Genomic DNA, 24,238 nt, shown 5'->3' with positions numbered 1-24,238 from the left:
ACAATGTGAATTTCTTTTGCATTATGAGTATAAAAGATATTGCAGAACACGATAAGTAAATATGACACGGTGGCTAAGATGCTTATCTGAGGAACCTTGTGGTGGTTGGTGCTTCATGTTTCAGCAGACCCAAAAAAAGAAATATGAAGGCGGCTGTTGGAGCACGTATTATGGCACCGCTCATACATTTGTTAAAGCAACAGTACAATCTGTGCAAACATTTTGTTTGGGGTGAAAATTGTGCCTCCACAGCCTCTAATTATAACACGCTATTCAGTGTTTTGAAATCTGTTGGCAGCAGGGATACAAATCACTTCATTAAACATAATTACATAATTGAACTGTTCACACATCTTTTTTTACATTTATTTTAATCTTAATTAGTGGATGTATTTTTCTTATTTCTCTTCATTCAAGTGTTTGACCTGCTGAGTGAAGATTTAACACCATCCTTTCAGTTTGCAGTCAAAAATAAAGGCACAAAATATTTTGTGGCGTCACATCTGATTTGTGCAAAAATTGTGATTCAATAAAACTGACTTACTATATTTTCTGAAAAAGTATTAAAATAATTCTTATTTCTATCCAACTGTACATAAAGCTTCAATGCCGTTTAAAGTCATTCACAAAGACATGATGATATTGTTTATATTTTCATTGGTTATATCTATGCATTGCATTTGGTGGCACGATCACTGACAGCGTGTGATCGTGAGATAATCCTGGTGCATTCACGAAGATGTGAAAAGGCTGCCATCTAGTGGCGGCCATTAATCCTTACAGGCACCGAGTGCGTTCTGACTTCACATTTTTCCTGATCTACGATTTAAACGTGTAATAAAAAGAATGTCTGGTCCTATCTGACATTTTTACGAATAATCAGAGGCAAAATCTCTCATTTCTGGGGAAACAAAGTCTTACAGCGGATGAGTCTGATATCCTGTTTCCCAAGTTTTTACTATAAACAAACAAAAAAATATAGTTTAAGAAAAGAAGTGAGCAAAAAACTAATAACCCCTCAACCCCTCGTGTATTTCTTGTTAATCTTCAATCATTTAATCGTCTGTCCCCCCGTCATAATTCCTTGGATTCTGTAAACAGTCTGGTATGCACAACAGAAGAGGTTTTTTTGCTGATCTGACAAACAGGCTGACCTTTCTGTTTCATAAACAGAAGTTGACCTTTTCATTGAGCTAACGCCTCTTGCCATTTCTTTTTTTTCTTTTTTTGCAGAAACTCCAATTTAACATTTGGCTGCAAACTGGAAATCAGATGAAAAACCCATTTTTGACTTGAACAATATTCATAGCACGCCAACTACACCACCTGGATACCGTCACGTTGGTGCAACGCAAACAAAAAACAGGAACAATGTTTAGATGATCATGTTTGGAGCCTTTCCAGCTTCAAAGTTGAAATAAACATCTAATCAGAATACTGTATCAATGGCTTTTCCTGCTCACGCAGAGCAGCAAACAGTGCAGCATATTTTATAAAAAAAATAATTATCCACAAAGCAGAACATTTTTTTAGTTACTTCTTTTGAAAAAAAACAACAAAAAAAAACCTTGGGTTACCTCGGAATACATCTATTATTTGCTGACAGCAAATAATAGATGTCTAGTACACTAAAAGTCTAGTACACTTAGACAATGCAATACAGATTAATCCTAAAAGCTAGATTCTAATTTACCGGTACTGCAGTTTTGGTTTTTTTTGCCAATCCTTAAGTGGCGAACAAGATACCAACATACAGCTCAGTGCGCCGTAGAAAAGCTGAATTACACGTCTGCTTGTTAATCAAACTGGGGCAGTGATTTGATTAGCAATTTAATTTGCTCCACAGAGATCTAATTACGGTGAATATCAGAAGGTGAACAGCTTACATCTCACACAAAACATTAATCTTGGATTAATGATCCTTTTAGAAGAAAATGCTGGCACATACGTAAACACACCCGACGCCCATTCAGTTTTTCTGTCTGGCGGGATGACTTTTAGATCACCACTGATTCAGTAAGACAACAGATCAATAGGATGTCAGGGATTCAAGCTTAAATTAATCCGCCATGTGTGTGTTAAATGTGAATAACTGACAACTTTATGAATAAATGAAACCGAGTTTGGATTAGGAAGATCTCTATGTGACAGACAAATGGGGGGGAGGAGAGAAAGGATAAAGTAGATGGTTTGGAGCACCTTTGAAGCTACAGCAAAAGTGAAAAAATCTACCTTTCAGAGGATAAGACCTAAAGTCTGCCAGTAGATGTACCTACATTCCCCCCCCCCCCCCCCATCTAATTTGCTTGAGCAGAACAAACTTGTAGTGGTTGGACTAGGACACCAAAACCTGCTTTGACCGAAGGACCCACCACCCTTTAAATACAACCCTGCAATTTTTATATACCAATTTTCTCAGAGTTCAAGTTTTTTTTTATTTATTTTTTTACAGTATGTCAAGCAAACATGTTGAAGTCCGATTCAGAAATCCAATAAAAGGTTTCAAGATTCTTAAAGCCTTGGCTTTAATAAATGGCGCATCAAAGCTAAACAGGACAAATATGAATAGGGTAGGAGAAATTAAATGTAAATAATTTAGAGAAAATAGATCAGAAAAACAGAACTAGGTTGAGGACTTCACATGCAGGCTATACGACGGGTATTTGGGGAAAGCATGAAGCCTAAAAAGCGAATTAGAGGAGTGGCCCATTTAAACATGGCAGGAGCAGAGGTGGTGTTCAGCACATTTCTCCTAAAAACCAGAAATTTACCACATAATGGTATACAGTCTTTCAGATACCTTCCACTTGGACAGGTCTAGTAGCTGGAGGGAAGAAAAAAATTAAGCCTAAGCAAATATTGCCAACAGAAGTTAAAGGTAGTTCACCATTAATCTCCATGCAAAATTATCTGTCACATGCAAACGTCTGTGGTTGAGCTGCTGCTCGACTGATTCAGTATGGTGTGTTGGAGAAGTCATAGCACTTGGTAAGATTGGTAACAATTGAATACAAATGCATCATTTTCAGCTTTTTATTCAGAAAACATTTTTAAAAACCATGCATACTTTTTTTTTCCTCCGTAGCAGAATTAAGCATTTCATTAAGTTACCTTTGTTTGTGGAAGGATTTTCATTTCCTTTAATACTACAAATTCAGACAGCAAGAGAGCACCAAACAAGGGGCCACAGAGATAGAAGTCCTTATTCTTTCACTAGATATTAAAAAAAGAAAAAATTTCTTTATGATCCTGATGGTTTACTGTTAAGAGTTTAAATGCCGTTTTAAATTAAAGCCTCCGTTTCTATATTTTGCTCCCATTTTTCTTTTAGCACTTTGAAACTGAACCTGGTTTTTACTGTCCATGGAGCATTGGTTTGCAAAAACTCTGCTTTTTCCCCCCTAATGTATTGTTTTTCGCAATTATACTTTGCAGGTGAGGGAGCGGCACATGCATGTGTTCGAATTATTTCGGCTGCTAAAAATAAAAGTAGACTAGTACAGTTGACAATGAAATCCATGTGCAAAGTGTTAAAAAAAATGTTTGCAACAGGATAGGAAACTATATCAAAGTAGCACACTGAACTCATCTCTTGTACATAAACACATTTTTATTCAGCCTGATAGAGGTTACACATGAAAAAAAATTCTAAGAGAACTACTTCCCTTTGTGAAGCTAACAATATGACCGTTTTAATCAGCTTCAGATCCCCACTTGACAGCTTTCAACATTAGCTGCCGTAGGCTGCGAGGAAAAAGCATAATCACATGCTACAACTGACCTGAGGCGTGTTTTTAAATCTTTCTTCAAAAAAAAACTAAATACAAAACATGTCCCCCCCCCATCATCTGTTATGATTAAACACTAGGTGATAAGGAATGTTATTTTGGAAATGCAGATAAAAAGAAAACGTTTCTGCAGCAGCAGAGAAGACAAGAAATTGAATATTTAAAAAACCAAAACAAAGAAAGCCGACCCCCAGAACTTTGTTCCCAGGTTGCTACTGTATATGAGGCAATACCGAGAAAAGAAAAACAAAACACCTTCTCACTCCAAAGTAGCTTTAACACCAAGAATAACTCAAAACTCGCTGCTGCGATTCAGTCTCACAACCCTCAAAGAAATGCAAACAGAAACTACATCTGTGGTAATCAAGATTACAGAAGGTACGTTAAGATTTACAGTGCCTGCAGATCAGCTTTGGAGCCTAATATTAGGACCGAGTCAAAGACACAAAGCAAAGACTTGAGGGAAAAGAAGGGAAAAATCTTAACATGTAACTAGTGTTAGTCCTTAACTTGCAAATTTCACAAAGTGCAAATTTTCACTTATATTACATGACCAATTTTTAGAAATTGCTCATTTTCTAATGTAGAAGAATGAAAAATGGTTAATTCCAAAAACTACCAATAGAGCTGTAGCCAGCCACCCCTCCCCACTTACTCACCCGTTATCCAATTTAAAAGTACAAAAAAAAGGGGGAAAAAAAGAAAAGAAAATGACTAAATACATGCTGTTATGACGCTCATCAATATGCTTGTAACTTGATCTAAGCCTCCATTTTAGTTCTTCGAATCTTTTACAGTAAACAGTTACTGTCAGCGTGCGTTTATAGTTAAAATATATATTAATCTATCATTAAATAGTATGCCTCTTGCACAGTCTTGCATGCACTGAAGAGCTTTTTGGGCAAGTTGTACAAGAGGGGAAGGCATGTGGACGGACGTGCTCAGGCTGCAGGCTCCGGGATCTCTCTCTACCTGGAGTACGTTTCTTTTCTTTTTTCTTTTCCCAACATTCCTTGCAACCAAGTCAGTCCAAAAGATGATTCTCCAGTGTTTTTTTGTTGTTGATTTAGCTTCTGTTTGTGTGAGCGTATGAGAATGTCTTTGTGTGTGTGTGTGTGTGCGCGCGAAGTGTGGGCCTGAACTGAGGTTTCACAAAGTGCTCTGCAGATCACTGAAGTTTTGTTCCAAGCTTTCGTTGTCTGTTTCTGAAAGAACAAAAATGAATATAATGTATGTTTTTATAAGTTTCCAGGAAAACGAGACAGACACATTTTAAATGGACAATCATTTTAACATCCGCTCAGACGGAACCTTACCTGGCCTCTGATCTGGTCACTGTATACTCAAACCATAAGATGTTGGGAATCAAGCTTGTGTCTCGCACCAGGAAGTACTCTGATATTGGCCTGTTGGTTGTAACAAAGTCAAAGGACATTATATTAACTGATCGCCAAATGATCCAACTAATCTTGAAGCCGATTAGTTGATCAAAAATGACAGGAGAATTAAATATTCACTTACCATGCTGCAATTTTGGGGAATAAAGGTGTCAGCACCTCTTGTGTGAAAAAGAACCAGATAATGGCCATTGTGCTGCCAGTCACTGCCCCATAGAAAACCTGACTCCAGGTGTGGTACAACAAGTAGACCCTGGAAATGACAGGAGAAGGAGGTTTCATAAGAAAAAAACAATCCTGCAACATTATTAATATTATTGGAAAAGAGGCAGTTTGGCCACGAGGAAATGCTACCAGACAGGGATACATTTTAAACCATTTCTCATAGTCATCATTGATGGGACGTTTACAAGCATGCTATGCAAATTTTGCAGGAATAATCAAATAATACATTTTATATTGTGTAAAAATACTCCAAGTTTGAAATGAAATAATACATTTCTACAGTTTTCAGGGTTTGAATATAATATGGAACAAGGGGGACAGAAAGGAAGTAGGACACCAAGAATGGGAGTGGATCCAAGAAATATTTAGACAACTATGTCATACTTTTCTTTTCCTACTCGGTCCAGACCTGAAATACACTGAAATCATAGTCCACACATTTCTTTACGATGCAATATCAATGATACAACTTTCATCGACATTTAAAAGGAAATTCCCACTATGCTAAACAGGGAGTCAATCTTTAGCAACATACACACTTCCTCAACATAATGGGACTTTGTTTCACAAAATGCGATTAATTTCTATGCAAATAAACCTAGACAAAAAAAATTTTAAACAAAAAGCTATTACTGTAAGGAAAGCAGTTTAGTGAAAGGGACAGATTTTCTGTATAGTAAAAACAAACAGAAAAAGTTACATTTAAAAAAAAAAAACATGGATTAACACATAATTCCAATTAATAAACCTGATACAAATATGAATAAATAGGAAATTGAATATTTTTCAGAAATAACCTGTTCTGTCTTTATAAGAAATGGTCATGCATCTAAAAATATTTCTGGAACCAACAGGAGATAACAAGTGATCACGTTTAGTTTTCTGGCATATATATACTGTGCAAGGCCGCATGGTCGGTAATTTTTGGGCTGCACATGAACATCTGCCGAGTCCGTCCTTGGGGAAATTATGAAATCCATGTCACACTGACCCATGTCGGTCTCAGCAGATGTGAAAGCCAAATTATTTGCATCTCGTTTCCCATTTATAACCCCATCGGAAGATTTGCTCTCAACTCAATAATAAACAGCGACTTCAGAGGGACATTCGATAAACAAGCACTTCATATCTTTAAGAAAAAATATTCAACGTCACAATAAAACACTTTCAATTATTACAACAATAACTTGCAACATGTTATTCCTTTTTCAAATTAAACTCACAATTTAGGACATCCTAGAGATTTAGAGGAAGAAGATGACGGGAGGAGATGCATACCTGCTGTATGAGACGGACGACGCCATGCCCAGCAGGACGATGGACAGGACGTGCCTCCACAACAGGTCCACACATCGAGCATTGTTTGTCTGGTGCATCCTGAAAATGATCAGTTCACACCATTATATCCTTCCTCATGTTAAAGTAAATCAGTGATTACAAAAATGTTGTCTGTACTTCAAATAGTGACACATGCCCTCTAAAATAAAATCAAAAAAGTTAAGCAAAACAAATGTGCAACGATGAGTAATTGCGTATCATACAATGTTGGTGAAGACTGGATTTTAAACTTTACTGGGTTGACAATTGATTTCAGCAGGTTAACTCATTAGGTTAATCCTATATTACAAAGCTCAGCCACGTGACCTTTAACCCCAGCCCAAAATGCAGAGACAAGCAAACTTACCTTAAATAAAGAAAAAGAAAGAAGTAAACAACGAAGAACCAGATAAGCTGGGAATGATTCGAGGGCATGCCGTACTCGGCATAAACTGTTGTATGAGCTCCTAAAGAAAGAAAATAGAACAAGAAAAATAATGCAATATTTAAAGTTTCTGCAACCATTGAGGTTCTTAAACATATAATAATACAAAAAAAAAAGTTTTTAACTAGATGCTATGTATTGCAGATTTATGCAAGATCCCGGAACAAAACAGCTTTAGAAATTTGTATTTCTTTGCAATGGTGGTAACGACTGAAAATAATGTACAGAGTAGCAAATTTAACTTTTGGTGAATTCAGCCCCTCACAAAAAATGCATGTCAGTATCACCACGACACTTAAAATCTTTCAAAGCAGGAATGTTTTAAGACTCAGTGGTTTGTTAAAGAACAACAAAAACAGTAGCCTGGTGGCAGCATGGTTAAGATTAGAGCAGATGGGAAGATTGATGGTGCTAAATACAGGACAATCCTGTAAGACAGCCTGTTAAGAGACTGGAAAGTGGAGCAAAAGTTCACCTTTTAGAGAGAATGACTGTAAACACACAGCCAGAGTCACAATTGAATGATTTACATTAAATCATGCCGATGAGGTATAGTTTAATATACCTCAGTTAAAGTCCTAACCAAATACCGACTGACAATATCAAAGTAAATAGATTTTTACAAAATATTGAAAACAAAAACATACCACTTTTCAGTTATTTTATTTACAAGAAATGTTGAAAATTAAATTTTCCTTTCACTTCATGTATGCACCATTTTAAGCTCTTTCACCATTGTTTGTAGTTGTGACAAAATGTGAGAACCCTCTCCTCCCCCTGAATATGAATACTTTCCTAAGGCACTGTACAAGAATCATATCTTCTTATCACAATAAAAAAAAAGAAAACATGAATACTGCTAGGGGTTATAATACTTAAATGTCATCAGAACAAAATCATCTCATCACATACATCACTCATATCTAACATGACGTTTTGCTAGATCCTGGCAAAGAAAAAAGAAAAACTTGTTCCCTCACTTACCTGCACAAGGGCGCGGCTCTCTGAGAATGTGCTTGAGCACCCAGTTCACTCCTTCATTTAGAAGGACTCCAGTGAAGAAGGAAATCTGTAAAAAGGAGGAAGAACCCAGTCAGCATATGAGGGCTCTCACGTACTTCTGCCCTGCTTCTTTACACATCTGTTCAGCTACCTGAGAGACCCATTACCACTTTCACAGCAAATATGAACACTACTTACCGTGTGCAGTTCCCGTTTAAACACTATGAGAGTGACAAAGCCCACAAGAATAGCTACGGGTAGGAGACTGATGTAGGCCAACAGTTTTCCCGTGAGATCCCCTGAAACAGAATTAATAAGAACTGATGTTCAGGACAAAAAATATATAATAATTAAACATTCGTGTAGTCCAACACTACCTGAAACCGAATAGTGAACAGAGAGACCAGGTAAGACGCGCATTAAGTTTTTATTAAAGAAACTCAGGGAAATATTTAATTTTAATTCAGGTGAATTGTAGCCGTTAAGACCTTTTAACACAAGGCCATGGAGCTTTATACGTTAGCAGCAGCCATGGTAATAATGCTATACGTGGAAATGTCTAATAGCTCCCAGGATAGCTATAACTTGTATGCTGAAATAAGAGATATTGCAGTGCTGTCAAACATATTACAGAGCACTGCAAATACATTTTATTTAAGAAGGGGGTAGCAAAGCTCATGTTAAAAGAGCTAGCAGCAAGCTAGCCGTCATTGTGAACACCGTTACAAAGTGCGCATGCGGAGATGTCTCACAATTTCGCAGCCTACGGTGTGCCGGGTGTTGACCAAAGGCTCACAATTTGGCAGCTACTGAAGGCTGTGTCCATTCACTAGCATACAAACCCGCTCACGCTGCTTGGAAATTTTCAGAAGCGACGAACATTGTCGATACACAAACATTGAGTTTTACGTACCCTCGGGAAACTCTACGTGTGTCACTGATATGGCCTGCCATCGAGGTGGTGCCGAGCACTGCTCTTCCAACGCCATCTTACCCGGACACAACCGGGGCAGTTTAGGACCACGCCCCAAAAACGAATTCACCCAATGAGGGGACGAGCTTTATGTTCAAACAAACCCCGGCAGCAAAGGATCTGTCCAATCACCGCCATGGTCTGGTCAGGAGGGATTCTGTCCATAGAGGAGAATTATTGAATGGAAAAAAATGTGATGAAAAAAACAATCACTTGGCAACTTGGTTCCCTCATTCAAAAACTAAAATAAGAACAGAAAAAAAAATATTTGGCATTATACGACATATAATGTTTAAAAAAGTTATGTAAAATAGCTACTCATTACTAAAGCAACTCATTACCTTGCCCCTTAAATATTCTTGCAAAAAACAGAATAACTATTCAAAGAACGAAAAACTTAGGTGTGCATCTATTTAAACTTGAAAATGATTATACATCACCTGGAAGGGACATAACACGTGGACTTCAAAATGAGTCTTTTTATCTCATTAAAATAATGTTTTCCAGTGACATTGGAACCCAGGTTCACAGAAACTCAGTAAAAAGACGCTGTTGCTCAGCTGAGTATATTTAGTTTTAGGACCTCCAGTGGTCTGGCATTTAAGAATTTAGAATTTACCTTAGAAAAAAGCATCCATGTAAACATCCAACTTTGGATTAAAGGGTGTAAAATGGATATTAATCGCAATCAAAGCTTATTAAAACATAAATTTACAATAAACTCATTTGTATTTGTTGAACTTTTTTTAAAATATAAAGACAATTTTGCTTACAACTTTAATATGAAATATAACAAGGTATCAAAAGGAAACCCAATTAACACCAATTTAATAACAAAAAATAAGATTTAATACAGAGGATGTAAATCAGTTTACAGACAGTGCAATACAACAATAGAAAAGACAAAAGGCATGAGTAGGACACCTGTAATGTAGCATACATTAGTAGGGGGAGGGGGCATAATAAACATTTTGGCCTTCTGAAACCCTCTTTAAAGTCTAAAATAATCTAAATATTACAGCCCATGCTTAAATTGTAGTAATTCATAAAAAATGTTTTAGATTTGATCTAATTAGAACTTAAAATATCCAACAAATCAGGTTGAGCTTGGGTATAGTGCATGTGCAGTGCTACGCTGATGCATTTTAAAGAACTTAAAATGCTAACATGCAAAGGCAGTTCATTTATCCAGAAAAGGGGAGAAAAAAAAAAACTCTCCATGATTCAGACAGGTTATACATATTAAAGCATTTCATCTCAGATCATATCGCACAAAGCAAAACAAAAATTATTTAAAGATGGGCACTTCAACAAAGCCTTGTGATTGTACAAACTTTTCATAATATAGTTTTTGTCTTTTAAGATAACTTTGCTAGACTGTACAGCAGCTATATGCTTCATTTTATACATACAAGTCATGTGTCGCAATAAATAATCGGACAATTTGTACATGGGAACTCTCATGCGGATGTTTATAAGAAATATTTTCTGCCTCATCTTGCTGCTAAAGTGCAAATCGGTTAAAAATGCAAAGCTGCAAACCAGACCATTTACTGCAGGAATGCCTCGCACATTTGCAGCTCTGCTTCAAGTCAGACCGCTGTCCAATAAAAGCAACAGTACAGACGATGCGCGGTCAGAACAGTTCAGGAGGATGAACAGCGTTTCTCGGCTATGAATTTCGGAAGTGCATTAGAACAACTGCAGTTTGAATCATCGTTGCCACAAAACAGAAGTAAAATAACGTCAAAGAGCTGTTGATCTGACGAATTACTGGAATAAAATTGGAACGAGATGGAAACTTAACTGCTGCTCTTCCAGTGATTCAAATAAATATAGATAGTTGATTCATTTAATGAAGTCAATTTAATATCTGAACTACAATGTGCCTCCATCTTTACAGTAGTACCACTAGTAGTGAAGGATTACACAAGAAAGGTCAATTTAGTTAGGCAGTTTGTTGCCCCAATTTGGGTTTCTGTGACCCAGAAAACTTCAGGGCTTCCGTCAGTGCACTTAGGTAAGCTACCACTCCGTCCTTCACTTACTAGCCTTCATGACACCAGAATAACTCGTACGTCTACCACTTGGCACCGTCTCAGTTTAATGTATGTGTTGCAGTGATTTGAGGGTGTGTTTTCAGTAAGTATTATTTCCCAGAGGGTTTGAATTTGTCAGATGTACTTGACTAAACAAGTTAAGAGGGATGGTATAATTCCAGAAAAAAAAAAAAAACATAAGGGAGTCAGTTTATGCAATAGCTGGGAGTCTAACCTAAATGACTCAAGTCAATCCACAAACAATGCCCATGGAAAATAAGTTACTGGTTTACGTGACTCTTTACTTGAACAGAAGAGAGATTCTTTTCCCGTACTGTCTTCAATAATGTAGCTCACAAAGAAACAAACATTGATGCAGAATATCAAATTTAGGATTCCAAAAGTATCCTTTTCAATACTTGGTGCTATTGTTCAATATTTTAACACTTTAAACTTTGTATCATAATCTATTCTAAAAGCTTGGGTTTAGAAGATTAAAGATACTCCCAAAAGGCGTACTGTTCGATACCAATTGAACACTGACAATGAAGTTACAAAGTTCCACTGTAGGATTTCACAAAACATTTTTTTGAAGCACATCCAAGAAAATAACTAAATTTGAATTTGTGTTTATGTGGGGACGCTGATATTACAAGAAACAGAACTGAAACATTCCACGTTGCATTGAGGATTAACTTTGCACATTTGAGTCCAAATTTGACTCCTGCAATCTGAGAGAAATGGCTGACAGTACCATGGATCTCATCTGCACTGGTCCTTTTTACATCTTCCGTGTTTCACTGTAACCACATTTTCCTGAAATCCATAAAAGCGTTCTCACATGAGGCTCAAACGCTTTGCTGTATCCGGATAGAGTGCAAGCATTTACCTTTGAAGAGCGAATTTCATTAAAAACACAATTAAGGTTGAACAAATAAATAGGTGTAAACAAAGGAACTTGGATGAGGTGCCTTGTGTGATGTCACTAGAGGATTTTATCTCAAGTAAAAATCACATAACTAAACAACAAAAAAATCTGCCACGACACATTCTACAGATGACAAGCTATACCTAAGGCGAGTCTTACTGATTTAACAAAAAGCCCGGTTAGCAGCTTTAAAACTGAACAGGTTCTAAAAATTAATTCATGATGATTGTACATTTATAGAGAAATGTCTCACAAACCGTGTTATCTAACAAATTTTTCGGATGCCAGTTTCAGTTTTCCTCTGCTCTGAAGCTTACGCTTTATGCTTGTATTCAGTTGTCATTTTCTTACAGTTCGCCAAGGAAATAATCAATTCAAATTCAAACCAAAAGCCAAATTGGATTGTGAAACACCAGTTTTAGATTATTTGTTCAAAAACCCCATCTCAGATACGTCTCAGTGTTATTCAGCTCGATGGAACTCCTGGAATAAAGAAGGATTTAGGGATAATTAAGGTGACGGCCATCTTGCCTCTCTCATTTCAATAACTATAAGCAGCAGCGATTTCATTAAGAATTAACCTTCAGTTTTTCACATAAAACACAAAAGCAAGTTCTCTCTTTGCTCGTCAGAGTGAAGGTAGATATTCAGCCCAAACCCACAGGTGACGAACAGTTCTCAGAAGAATCTTGTTTGGGTCAACAGAAGGCGAAGTCCTCGTGTGTTGGAAGTGTTTGTCAGCCGTGTTTTCGCCAAGTATCTGAATCGCCCCCAGGCAGAGGTAGACGCAGGAACAAGTCCTCACACGTTTGTGATAATTTGATTACAGTCGTCATTCTGGATACGCAACAAAGCAGCAACACGAGGGACGAGAGGAATCCAGGACCCAGACGCTCTCCCTCATTAGCAGGAACAAGGAGACCTGGTGAAATAAATCCCATGACATGTAGTTGTGTTCAAGAGCACAGATGGAGCAAAGGATGAACAATTGACTGAATAATGCTGATTCTCAGTGTGTCACAGCACAAGGGCTCGCAGAGATCAACGCGGAGGAGTTCAGACTCTTTGTCGAAGCGCTTCATGACACTTTGTTGGTCCCGTAGGGGCCCTCAGCGTCTCTGGGCATGGCTCCGTTGAGCTCCAACAGACTGTCGACTCCCAGATAGCCCAGTAGGATCTCACTTCTGCGGTGGGAAAGTTTCAGGATGTCCTCAGCCAAGCACTGCTCGGAGGTGAAGCGGACCTTGTCATGGTCGAACATATCTTTGAGGTACTGCACTATTTGTTGCTGCAGGTAAAAAGGAGAGAAAATGACAGAGGTTTTATATCATAACTAGAAAATTCCTGAAGGAATTTAACCAGAGCATGTCAAAGTTTGCCCGTCAGTTGGAACCCAGCGTTCTGATGCTAAAAATAATCATCGATGCTAAGCTTAGCTAAATTGTAGTCAATAACCTGTGGAGAGTCAGTAGCATATTCACTAAGCTGTACTTTTACCATTCATTATGTTAAAATTAATGCATAAGATAAAATTAGCCAAAATGCTAATGTTAGTGTGAAGGTAATCAGTAGCATGTGGGGCTTCATGAGCATGTTTTCTTTCATTGACTTACTCCATTCAGTATACGAAATATGGCAAATAAGTGAGAAAATTAACTTATGGGTTAATTTAGGTAAAAGGCTAATGCTAATGCACTGCTTTCCGCAGTTCATTAGCAAGGGTAGTGAAATGCTAATGTTTGTGCTAATGTTCAGGATAGTGAACTGCCTTGCGCAGCAAGTTTTTTTATTACATTAAAAAAGCTAAATATTATTGCACCGCCTATGGCGGTGCACTGTCGTGAGAAGAATTTGAATGCTTTAATTTTGAAAATTTCAGTAAGCTTCATTTTAATGACCACACAAATTCAATGTGTAGCAGTAGTTTGTTTAAACCAGTCACATAAAGCCCAAAAGAGCAATTACCTGATGTGAAAATTGTCAGGGCTTTTATTTTGAAATGATCAGTGAGCTTTATTTTAAATGGCCACATTAATCCAATGTGTAACAGTGGTTTGGTTAATCCAGCTACATAATGCCCAAAACAGCAAGTAATTCTAAATGCCAGCTCAGCCCTACTCTGTAATAATTGAGTGTTCCACCATGTTCTAGTTCTGACCTTCTGCTTTGCCCTCTGTATTAAAGTGTTCCACCATGTTTAGAACTACAGTCTTTGTAGTCCAAGCCAGCAGTTCTGCCTTTCTCTGTATTTTGTTGCTATAGCGATTAATCCTCAGCCAACTGCTGTGTGTTTGAGATAAAAAGGTGGAGAAGGAATTCTATCTTTATGAGCCAACCAGTCAGTTTTGATGAAAAAAGCAGTCCGAACAAATGCTTCCCGTTCAGGATCCGTAAGGCCGATGCAAAAATCGTTTGAAGCGTATGAGAGGGCTATTTGTGACTCCAATAGTCCCGCAATTCATATCTGTAGCTCACTCACAGAAATAGCGATGAGAGAAAAATGGTGTGCGCTGAGCTCAGAAATTTTTCAGAAAAGTCTGAAAATGAATGGTTTAGTGCCTGAGGTTACCCTGTCACTTGATTTCACTTTGAAGCACCTTGACAGAAAACCGTCAGTCCTAGAGAAATTTTGAAAACATTTCTCTAGGGCATGCGTATCAATGTCATGACCAACTTTCATGTCAATATAGCAATTTTTGCAGCCATGAGAGCGATTTCAAAATTACTTTGGGATCAAAAATTCCATCATTTTCTCACTCCAAAAAAGCGGCAGTTGGTGTCAGTTACACTCTAAGGTGTCGGCAGTTGGAAATTTTGCTCGTTTTTCGCTTTTTACGTCGCCATTGTAACTCTGATCCCCAATAAAAATAATAGCTCCCTTCTCGCCATCGAGCCGCACGTATTGATACCACTTTTGTGGGTGTGCACGCAGCGGTACTAGCCGCATTAACGGTGATGGAAGAAAAATAAATAGAGACATTCTATTGGGTGTAGAACAATAGGTGCCTGCCATGCATTACATGGAAGGCAGTGACTGCCTTGCTTCCCTATGTAATGCTAATGGCATGCCCCAATAAGAAACTTATGCATTAGATTTCTGTGGCTCCTGGTGAGCTGCTGCGAGAAGACAACTCAGTGACTTCAAGGAAATCGACCTGCACTTTTGTGAAGCAATTTGTCTGATGAAGCTCCAAGTTTACATGATTTAATGACATCTAGTGGCAGAAAGGCAAACTGCAACCATCTGAATAACCTCGGGATTTTTGAGGTGAGGTTAGGAACAGTTAATATCTCAGCTGCAGTACATAACTCTCATCCAGAACTGGGTGCACTCTAAATGGAGGTGATAGTTATATGATTTTATCTGGTCTATTACAAGTTTGAATCAGTAATAAGTGCCTTGATTTCTTGTTTGAGTGGTTTCTAGTGAGCCTAGAGTCATTGCAAAAAGAAAAAAAAATACACACTCCTAAAAAAATATGGTCTGGTCTTAGTAGGTTTTAAATATTATTGAAATTTCCTCAAGACCTGAAAAAACACAACAGATTTAACACTGATATTATTTATAGATATAAAGTCGTAGTAGATACAAAAAAATGTCTGCATACAGATTTCATATTGGAATAAATTGAGGGATTTTTTTTATTACAGACTGTATCAGGGAATTTGGTCTTGAACAGATAAGATAGTGATCTGCAAGACTTTATAATGGTTTCCCAGGTCCATTTAAAATGAGAACACGTCAGTATTAGTGCGTAAGAAACCTCGAGCTTCAATGTCCAAGATGTTATTCCGTTTCTGAATTTAAGACACCAAGAAAGTCATCTACTGCAGTTTAGATATTAACTTTTTAAAACTTTTAAAAGGTACAGAAACTTTAGTAATCTTGAACTATCCCTTTAAGTGTGAAGGACTGACATTGAAAAGCTGTTGTCTTTAAACAAAGGCAAGTTTATGTCATCATAAATCATAAATTTTAAATGTAAAAAGTTTCAAACAAAGTGACCAGTGTTTCATTTTGAATTTTCTTTTGTCTTGTTTGTGTATGCTCTGCTCTCACCTTGAAAATTGTGCAAACCTCACTCAGGTGCTGCCTTGGTCCCAAAAACCCAAAAGCTAAAACTGGGCTCACGTGCTCTGATATGGCATAAAAGTGGGCAATAAATCCGTCGGGAACCTACGGAGCGCAGTTAGGACAAGCATTTAGAAATCTACGTCAACAATAAAAAGAAAGCAGTGAAAATATTTGGATCAGTCAAAACCGGCTCAGGCTCACCATAAGAAGACGCCTTTTAGCTTTCAACACCGACCAGCAGGCGGTCGCCAGAGCCTGAGAGGAAGAAGAAAACGTCGCTTAAGAGAAATTGCCAGGAAATGGTAAATGTGCTACTGGATGTAAGCGTGGAAATTAACCGTTTCTTTAAAGCTGTCGGACAGCCAGCGGTTCCTCAGAACGGCTAACACAGAGGAGGGCGGGCTCTCCAGGTCCTCGAATGCATCCATCAGGATAAAGTCCAAAACAATGTCAAAAAAGTTCATACACACCACCTGTGGTGACCAAAGAACCCGACGGTATTTAGCTGTTTCAGGTAGGATGTTTTAAATAATCTGAGTGACTTGAGCACTCACCCCTCGACCCTCCAGCTCCATTTTTGTAATGGGCCACGTTTCCTCTCTCTGGGTGTAAAGCAGCATGTCTTCATAGCTCTCCAGGAAGGCTTTGGGACTCTGGGTCACAATATAGATGTATAAGATATTTAGATCTCTTTAAAAAAAAATAGAAACAAAGCAGGTTAATTTACCCAAACGGAAGTCAATTTAATCACATGTACCTTGTTAGCCTTAACAATTAGCCCTGCAACCATCTGTTTCCCTGTCTCCATAAAAAACGTGCGGTGAGTTTCATCCAACAACAGGACCTGAACAAAAAAGAGAAACATGAAATATTACAGTTAGTAATTTAGTTAGGTGGAATACATAAATATTATCTAAATTTACATTGGTGAGCCACTGTAATTGTTGAATTACAGTGGCTCACCAAAATATTCAGACACGATGAAAATGTTCAGTATTTTGTCATGCTGAAATCTGACAAACTTTATTTAGGTTTATCGGAGGAGAGGGGGACCGGTGTTCAAAGACATAATTTTTGTGGTTGTGATGTGAAAATGTAGCCAAAGTATGTCAGTTTTTTAAAATAGAAATTAAAGCTTGCAATAAAATTCTGATGAACGGCTCAAGTTAAGCTGAGATCTAAAATGATAACATTTTTCTCTAGCTACTGTTGAGACGCTTTACCAAGGTCGAGAAAGAGTCACATGCTGTTAGACAAAAGGCCCATAGTAAAGAGTTACATGTTTGATTCTGTTAGACACTAAGGCTCATTCCTCAGAGAAACAGAAACTTGTCAGGGACACAGATACATGGTGTGATTTCAGGGAGTAATCAGCTAACCTCCTCCTTCTCCTCAGACGCTGCACAGTATTTTTTTAGAAACTCTTCTCGAATGTAATGGTAAAAGTGTCTCCTTTTAGCGCTGAAAGTGAATAAAAATAGCAAAGTCTGAATGATTTCTTGGCTGATTTTATGCTCCATGTGTCAATACAAATTATGATTCATCGATTAAGATTTTCATTCTTAACACTACCTTATTAATATCATCTAACAAAATTTAATATTCAGTCACTGATGGCATTTATCCCACCTTGAAATGATGTTTTAAATAAATAATGCACTTCAAATAAACACTTCATATCTCCAGCTGTACAATTGTTCACACATAAGTAAGTGAAGACTCTTGGTTTCATCTATTTTTAGCAAACAGGACAGTATGTGATCCTTTTGTCTTGGTAGCTTTAGTCAGGACTTGGCTCAAGGAAATAAACCTGAGGAGGCTCCTGTCGAGTGCACCAGCAGACAAGCAGAATGTTAAAAAAATAATAATAATAATAATAACTCCTGTGCGCAGGAACACACCTGGAATGCTTGTCTCACACAGTGAAGCTTGGAGAGGAAATCTTGGTCACTGTAGCATTCAAGTAATTCAGTCCTGGAAAAAAGACAGAGGAAGAGTGAATTTCAGACTGTTTGGAGGAAAGCAAGTTATATTTTCTTTTTTTTAAACACATGAGGGCATTAGGAAGGTGACAAAAAAATTAAATATTCAAACTCTCAGCTTATGAAGGAAAGTGTGGAGCTCTCTCAGTAGGAAGATTAAGGTAATTTCATTTTACGGTGCATGTAACTGCATAGGACAATACTGACAATACTGATTTATTACAAAATATGGATCAAAAATAGCCTTACTTATACAAAATAAATAATCTACATAGTTACCTCAAGGTCCTATACTTCACTCTGCCTTCCTGCTCCAGAGACAAGGCTTCTTCATACAGAGCTGCTGGCTTCATTGGTGGGTACATCTCATCCAGAGTTATATTTTCAAACAGCTGCACAGAATAATTTGTTTAAAGAAATTCTGTTTTTGTTAATTACAAGGATGGAGAACATGATGGCATTTCTTGGCATGTTATCTGGGATACACAGCACTACATGAATGTAAAAAGAGCATAAAACAGCAGGTTTGAGTGCAAGTTTGCGTTAAAAATGCACTTGCTGACACACAGACAAGACGACTTTCACTTGTTGTTGAGGAGAGCAGCTCACCTCTGCAGCGGAGAAAAACGAGTCATCAGACGAAACTGAAGCCGCATCCTCATCTTGCAGCCGGTGGAAACTCTCTACGCGAGGCAAGATCAGAGTTCCTTCACTCTCTGAAGACAGACAAGGAAAAAATTAATAAAACGAAACAATATGGGTAATGAAGAATTAAAACTGCAGTTAACGTTTCATCAACTTTTCATTGATGATGTCAAACGCAGATCATTTTCTTTTTTGGTACATCTTGAAGCTGGTTGTTACCAAAGTCGGCCAGCACGCTCTCCGCTGGGATGCTGCCGCCAAAATCCTCTTGCAGGTGGTACGCCCTGTGCAGGAGAGTCTCCAGCTTCTCGGCAAACAGTTTATTACGATCTTCATTCTACAAGCAAGATGGAAATTGGAAATTAAGATTTCTAAAAAATTTTTTCCATAGTATCATTAATAATCTAGATTTCTAGAAGAGCTCAGTTTTATATAATTTGCGTTCCACACCAAATCTGGTAATGCTTTATTGAAGAAGGGAAAATATAAAACAAAACAATCCAGAAATATAACTAATTTAAAAGAGCCACAAGAGTTAAAACGTGGTTTTCTAGCGGCGATGGATACCGTGAGAAAGTCTCTGCACGTTGCCCCCTGCAGAGCAAGACTGTTGTTACTGGAGGTCGAGTTGCCTGGCTGACGAATGTTTAAGGCTTGTTCCCACTTTCGCAGTGCTTCATCAAACAGCTCCATCCCTACAGAGCGAGAACCAAAAGAATTTAACAAATCTGTTTAAGACCTGCTTCACTGATGCAATACACACTTCTCAAGGACAAAACCCGGCACCTCTATATACTTTCTTATCCCTGACGGATCAAATGGGAAGCACTTTCAGTGGTAAACTGGGGTACCAGTGCAAACTGGTTATGAACTAATTAATTACCGTATTTTCTGCACTATAAGGCACACCTTCAATGAATATTTTAAAACTTTTTTCGTATACAAGGCGCACCGCATTATAAGGCGCATATAATGGACGCTACAGATAGGGTTGCCACCCGTCCCGTATTGAACCGATACAGGACGCAATTTGTTCCGTACTCTACAAATGTGGATGTGTAATAATAAAGAAGTGGTCCCCAAGTACTTTGTATAGTAGGCTGCCCCAGTCATTGTTTCACTCATGGTGTTGCGATATTGTGCCCAACTGCTTTCTGGGTAATACAAACCAACCGACACGCTGCCGCCGCAGTCTCTGTCTCTCTCCCTGCTTCTTCTTCTATGGGCGAAAATGAAATCGGCGGCTGCTTACCGTAGTTGCTAGACCTGTTGTGGCTCAATATTGGTCCATATATAAGGCGCACCGGATTATAAGGCGCACTGCCGGCTTTTGAGGAAATTGAAGGTTTTTAGGTGCGCCTTATTGTTCGGAAAATACGGTACGTGTGCATTACTAATGTCGCTGTAACTCAGAATCTCTGTCACGTGAACAGAGTTTGACCTTAAGTTTTCAACAAACTGAAGAGGACTGGAGAAGAAATTAGTCACATCATGCCAAAAAAAAAAGGTGCCCAGTATTCACACATTTTGATTTGAACGTGTTGGTTTACAAGAGGACAATGGATGGATGGATGGTTTATAAGAGCGGAAAGCCAACATGGTTCTGTCCGGTGAGTCTTTGAAACGTGAGAGCTGAGGCGGTAATCAAAAGATGTAGGTGGAAGTTTACTGCAGATAAAAAGTGCCTGGATTGTTCTGGGTTATCGTTCTGTGGCCATTTGTTGGATTTTTTCTTTTCATTTGAATGTCAGCAAAAATAATTATTGAATGAAATCGTGCTGCTGTATTTTTTTATACCCTTCGTCCTTTTAGTCTGCTTTGACTTTTAAGGTTGTTTTCCTGCATGTGTTCTGAAACTTTACAATTTCTGTCCACAATTTTACTAATTCCCCCTCATAAACATATGCTTATTTCACTTGGAATGCATCTTCCAAACACGTTTGATTCTTTCTCCAGAATATCCCAAGTTTCTGAAGACGGTTTTGCAGAAAAGGGAAATTATATTCTACCAGTTTGACTTCTTATCCTTTTGTTTTGTCTCGAGACAAACGCAAAACTAACAATCTCAACACAGAACATCATGTATCCAGTCCCTGAAAAAGTTTTTCTTTGCTCAGACTAAGCAACGTTTAGGTGCTGAGACAGCACTTATTTTTTTCTGTGCTGCAAAGATAAAAATGGCGACATCCAAGCACTGGTCCTCGTTTAGGGGCAAACATAAAAAATCTAAATTGAAACATCAGCATAACGTCAGCTCATTACGCTGCAGAGTGGCAGGAAGGGGTTTATGTTTCTGTCACTGGAAACTCAAGCTTATTGTAGCAAGCTCCAACTTGGCAGAAAAAAATGAGAAATAAGATGCAAACAGCAAAAATAAATAAATAAAAATCAACCTCAAGCCAGTCAATGCATCAACAAATTTCTTGAACCTTCTAGATGGTTTCAAAATCATCTCAACAAATAATTTTGTTTATATATTAGGAATATAACTTGTTATGACTCAAATCTATCAAAAAACAAAGCAGAGAGTGACTTTCAAGGTTCATGAATATCACATGACAACGCACCCATCAAATACAGGTTCTCTGCATTAGCATCCTCCACCGCTCCTGATTCTTCCACCACAGGCTCCGCCTCCCAGGGAGTGGAGGGGTTAATCGGCTGATTGGGAGAGTTTGGGACTCTAGTCTGTGCCAGAACAAACCACACAGAGACGTAGACATCAAACACAACACACAGGAGAAAACTGGAAACAATAACAAAAAAAAAAAGACAAAAGACATGCAAACAATGGAAAAACCGTGACGTGTGAAACTAACAGATGCCAAGCTGTGTGAGGAACTCGAGTGTTTACTGGGAGCCAGCGAGGAAATCCCACTCATGGTGTCATTGCTCCGAGAGCTGGGGCTCATCACCTGGCGGCTGGTAATGGGGCCTGTCGCAAACAGGATGTAAAAGATGCTGAAAGGACGTTACCAAGCAGCTGAAAGTCACACTTATGAAACTCCCACTATTGGTTTTTGTTGCTAACCTCTCTTCAGAGATGAGGGTCTTCCTGTCTTCAGCAGAGCCTCGGGTATTCCCACAGTCTTCGGGCCCTCCTTCACTTGGTCTGCCTGTTTCCTTTTCCTGCCTCTCCTTTTCAGCTGGTGAGCGGTCAGGGCCAGCGCTACGCTTCCGAGTGCCGTCGCAAACAGCACCTTCTTCAGGCTCGGGGAAAGCTTTAGCTGAGAAAATATGGACTGAAAGCAGGAAAGATGGAGAGAAACGTCAGACTTCAGGATTTGTATTCACTGTCACGACTAAAAACAAAAAGGTCGAAAAATAAAAATATTTTATTCTGACAGCCATAAATGGCATTAGAAAACCCAACTAGTCGCCTTAGGAAATCATCTAATCCGTGAAGACAGTCCAACAGTATGTATCTAATCTTAGCATAAACACAGCTGTTTGGTGAAGGCCTCAGGCGTTCGCTGGATGACATTGCTGAACAAGCAGCATCTTTTAAAGCTAGTGCAAAAATGTGACAAAAAAAATCCACGCCGTTTGGAAAACATTTGTGAATAAGTGTAACCATCATCATAAAAGTTGTTACCTGTCCAAATGTGGAGTAGAGAAAGACCGGTATCTCTGCCACAGTCATGGCCAAAGCCTGGGCGACAGACATCCCGTCTGGTTGTCTCAGTGACATTTCAAGAGTCCCTCACATCCACCAAATGTACGGTTTCCTTTCCACTCTCAGACCAGCGCAATACTCAGCTCGCTGATCACACTTCCTGCTGTCATCCACCCCTGGATGCAAAACCTGACAACAGACACTACAACACGTGAGACACAATTTGTGTTCAAATGGGCATTGCTGAAGAGGTTTGATACTTTCATAGATCGTAAAATATAGCTACCGTAATAAAATCTAGTGAGCGTTGAGAGATGCCACCTAACTCATTCCAAAAAAAAAAAAAAAAAAAAAGATAAAAGTTGCACTTGATCCGACATTTATATGCGTAACACCACGTGAACTGAATGACATGTAAAAGAGGGAATTGAGCTTTTTGATGTAGGAGTTTTGGAAAACGGATGCATTGAAAAGTTCCAAGGTAGCAGCTCTTCAGGAATGGACTTGGACACTGCTGCTGGTATTGATCAGCATGGCAAAAGCATTAGGGAACCAATTGATTTCCTATTTGGTCACGAACGACACTTTAAAGCCACAGTAATTATTCTGAGTGATGTTTGGTTTAGAAACAGAGGATAAAAGACAATGCTTAGACATGTTTTGCAGAGGATACCAACTAGAGACCCAGACTGACTATAAGCAATATCTGACTGGCTGTTTAGCGCTATGCATTGTGGATCCATCTATTTGTAGGATTTGTATTTTATTAGGACCTCCACATATTGATCCATTCTGATGCATGAGAAATGCCTCACTCTATTGCTAAATAATATTAAATACAGGGTACAAATGCATACAGGTATAACTATATTTGTTTTAAGGTTTTTGCTTCATGGCAAACAACAAATGAGTTGATTCTATCTCAGGAAATCAAGCTTGGATTTCCTGAGATCTCAGGAAATCTGACACGAAACTTGACACGAAACCAGCTTCTTTCTCAGCTAACAACACTTATAGTGCCGATAGCGTACCAGCCTGCACTTATTAATCTGGAGCTACTTCCAATGTCGCGGTCTTCTGATAAAAGCTGCCGTTTTTAACCAAATAGCGAAAAGTGTGTACAAATCACAGAACGGTTCCGTATTCGGATGTTTATAAATAAGATTTAAACTAAATTGAAAACACATAGATCAGAAACCGATACTGTAAATATAACCATGAATTTCTACATGAAATACACAAGACTAAGCTCTGGGTTTAAAAAAAGACTTTTGTTAAACCCAGGGTAAAATCAGCCGGGGAAAGCTCTGAAATGTCCAGCATGCTAACATTAGCTAGCTCATTTAGCTGGCCTCGACCATCGGTCAGTTCCTTTCACAGCATCAGAGAATGACTCGGTCTATGGAGCTCTGAACTGATACCTCACAGGTGTCAGCAGCAAGCAAAGTACAGTAACACTGACCAACAACTAATAACATAATCCCTCTCCGACACCAACATACCGTGAGCATCCAAGACGTCAGAGAAGGGCATCCCGAAGTCACTGTCAGTGAAGGCAGCACAGCATTGTTTTAGGGCGGGACTTTGAAAATACACGGATGTTGACACGCTCTTCAGCCAATCGGAGGAGGATAATTGTGGGCGCACCTTTTCTAAGCGAATAGTATAAAGGAAGGGAGGGACACAGACTACTGGAATCCAATCAACTTGCAGGTGTCATGTTTCACCAGCAAGTTTATGATTCTTCCATCTCAATGCGAACAATGCAGAAAATTGTCACAGTTTGAATTTTCTTACACTCTTTCG

At 38.5% G+C, this 24,238-nt stretch overlaps 2 protein-coding genes across 3 annotated transcripts; both read right to left on the bottom strand.

The window, feature by feature from the left end:
* Positions 1–3,590: 3,590 nt before the first annotated feature.
* dolpp1 (dolichyldiphosphatase 1) lies at positions 3,591–9,192 on the bottom strand. The gene is made up of 8 exons (XM_008423657.1): positions 9,088–9,192; positions 8,373–8,473; positions 8,157–8,241; positions 7,095–7,194; positions 6,689–6,787; positions 5,310–5,438; positions 5,105–5,194; positions 3,591–4,993 (listed from the first exon to the last, which is right to left on the bottom strand). Exons 1-8 carry the CDS (start codon positions 9,161–9,163, stop codon positions 4,957–4,959), a joined length of 717 nt encoding a protein of 238 aa, XP_008421879.1. The 5' UTR covers positions 9,164–9,192; the 3' UTR covers positions 3,591–4,956.
* Positions 9,193–9,958: 766 nt separating this feature from the next.
* Positions 9,959–24,022, bottom strand: miga2 (mitoguardin 2). 2 transcript variants are annotated; one of them, XM_008423655.1, is made up of 16 exons: positions 23,935–24,022; positions 22,412–22,621; positions 21,848–22,058; positions 21,636–21,751; positions 21,384–21,504; positions 19,384–19,511; positions 19,036–19,153; positions 18,781–18,887; positions 18,451–18,563; positions 18,091–18,163; positions 16,947–17,033; positions 16,744–16,842; positions 16,528–16,662; positions 16,391–16,444; positions 16,175–16,291; positions 9,959–13,402 (listed from the first exon to the last, which is right to left on the bottom strand). In XM_008423655.1, exons 2-16 carry the CDS (start codon positions 22,505–22,507, stop codon positions 13,193–13,195), a joined length of 1,785 nt encoding a protein of 594 aa, XP_008421877.1. In that variant the 5' UTR covers positions 22,508–22,621; positions 23,935–24,022; the 3' UTR covers positions 9,959–13,192. The 2 variants fall into 2 exon arrangements, with proteins under 2 accessions (XP_008421877.1, XP_008421878.1); XM_008423656.2 differs by having other exon boundaries at positions 22,412–22,634; positions 23,935–23,987.
* Between the last annotated feature and the right edge of the window lie 216 nt (positions 24,023–24,238).

This window comes from Poecilia reticulata, linkage group LG12 (genome assembly GCF_000633615.1).
Source record: "Poecilia reticulata strain Guanapo linkage group LG12, Guppy_female_1.0+MT, whole genome shotgun sequence".
Taxonomy (NCBI): domain Eukaryota; kingdom Metazoa; phylum Chordata; class Actinopteri; order Cyprinodontiformes; family Poeciliidae; genus Poecilia; species Poecilia reticulata.
The sequence above is the reverse complement of the archived record's forward strand: the minus strand, read 5'-3'. Positions and strand labels throughout refer to the sequence as shown.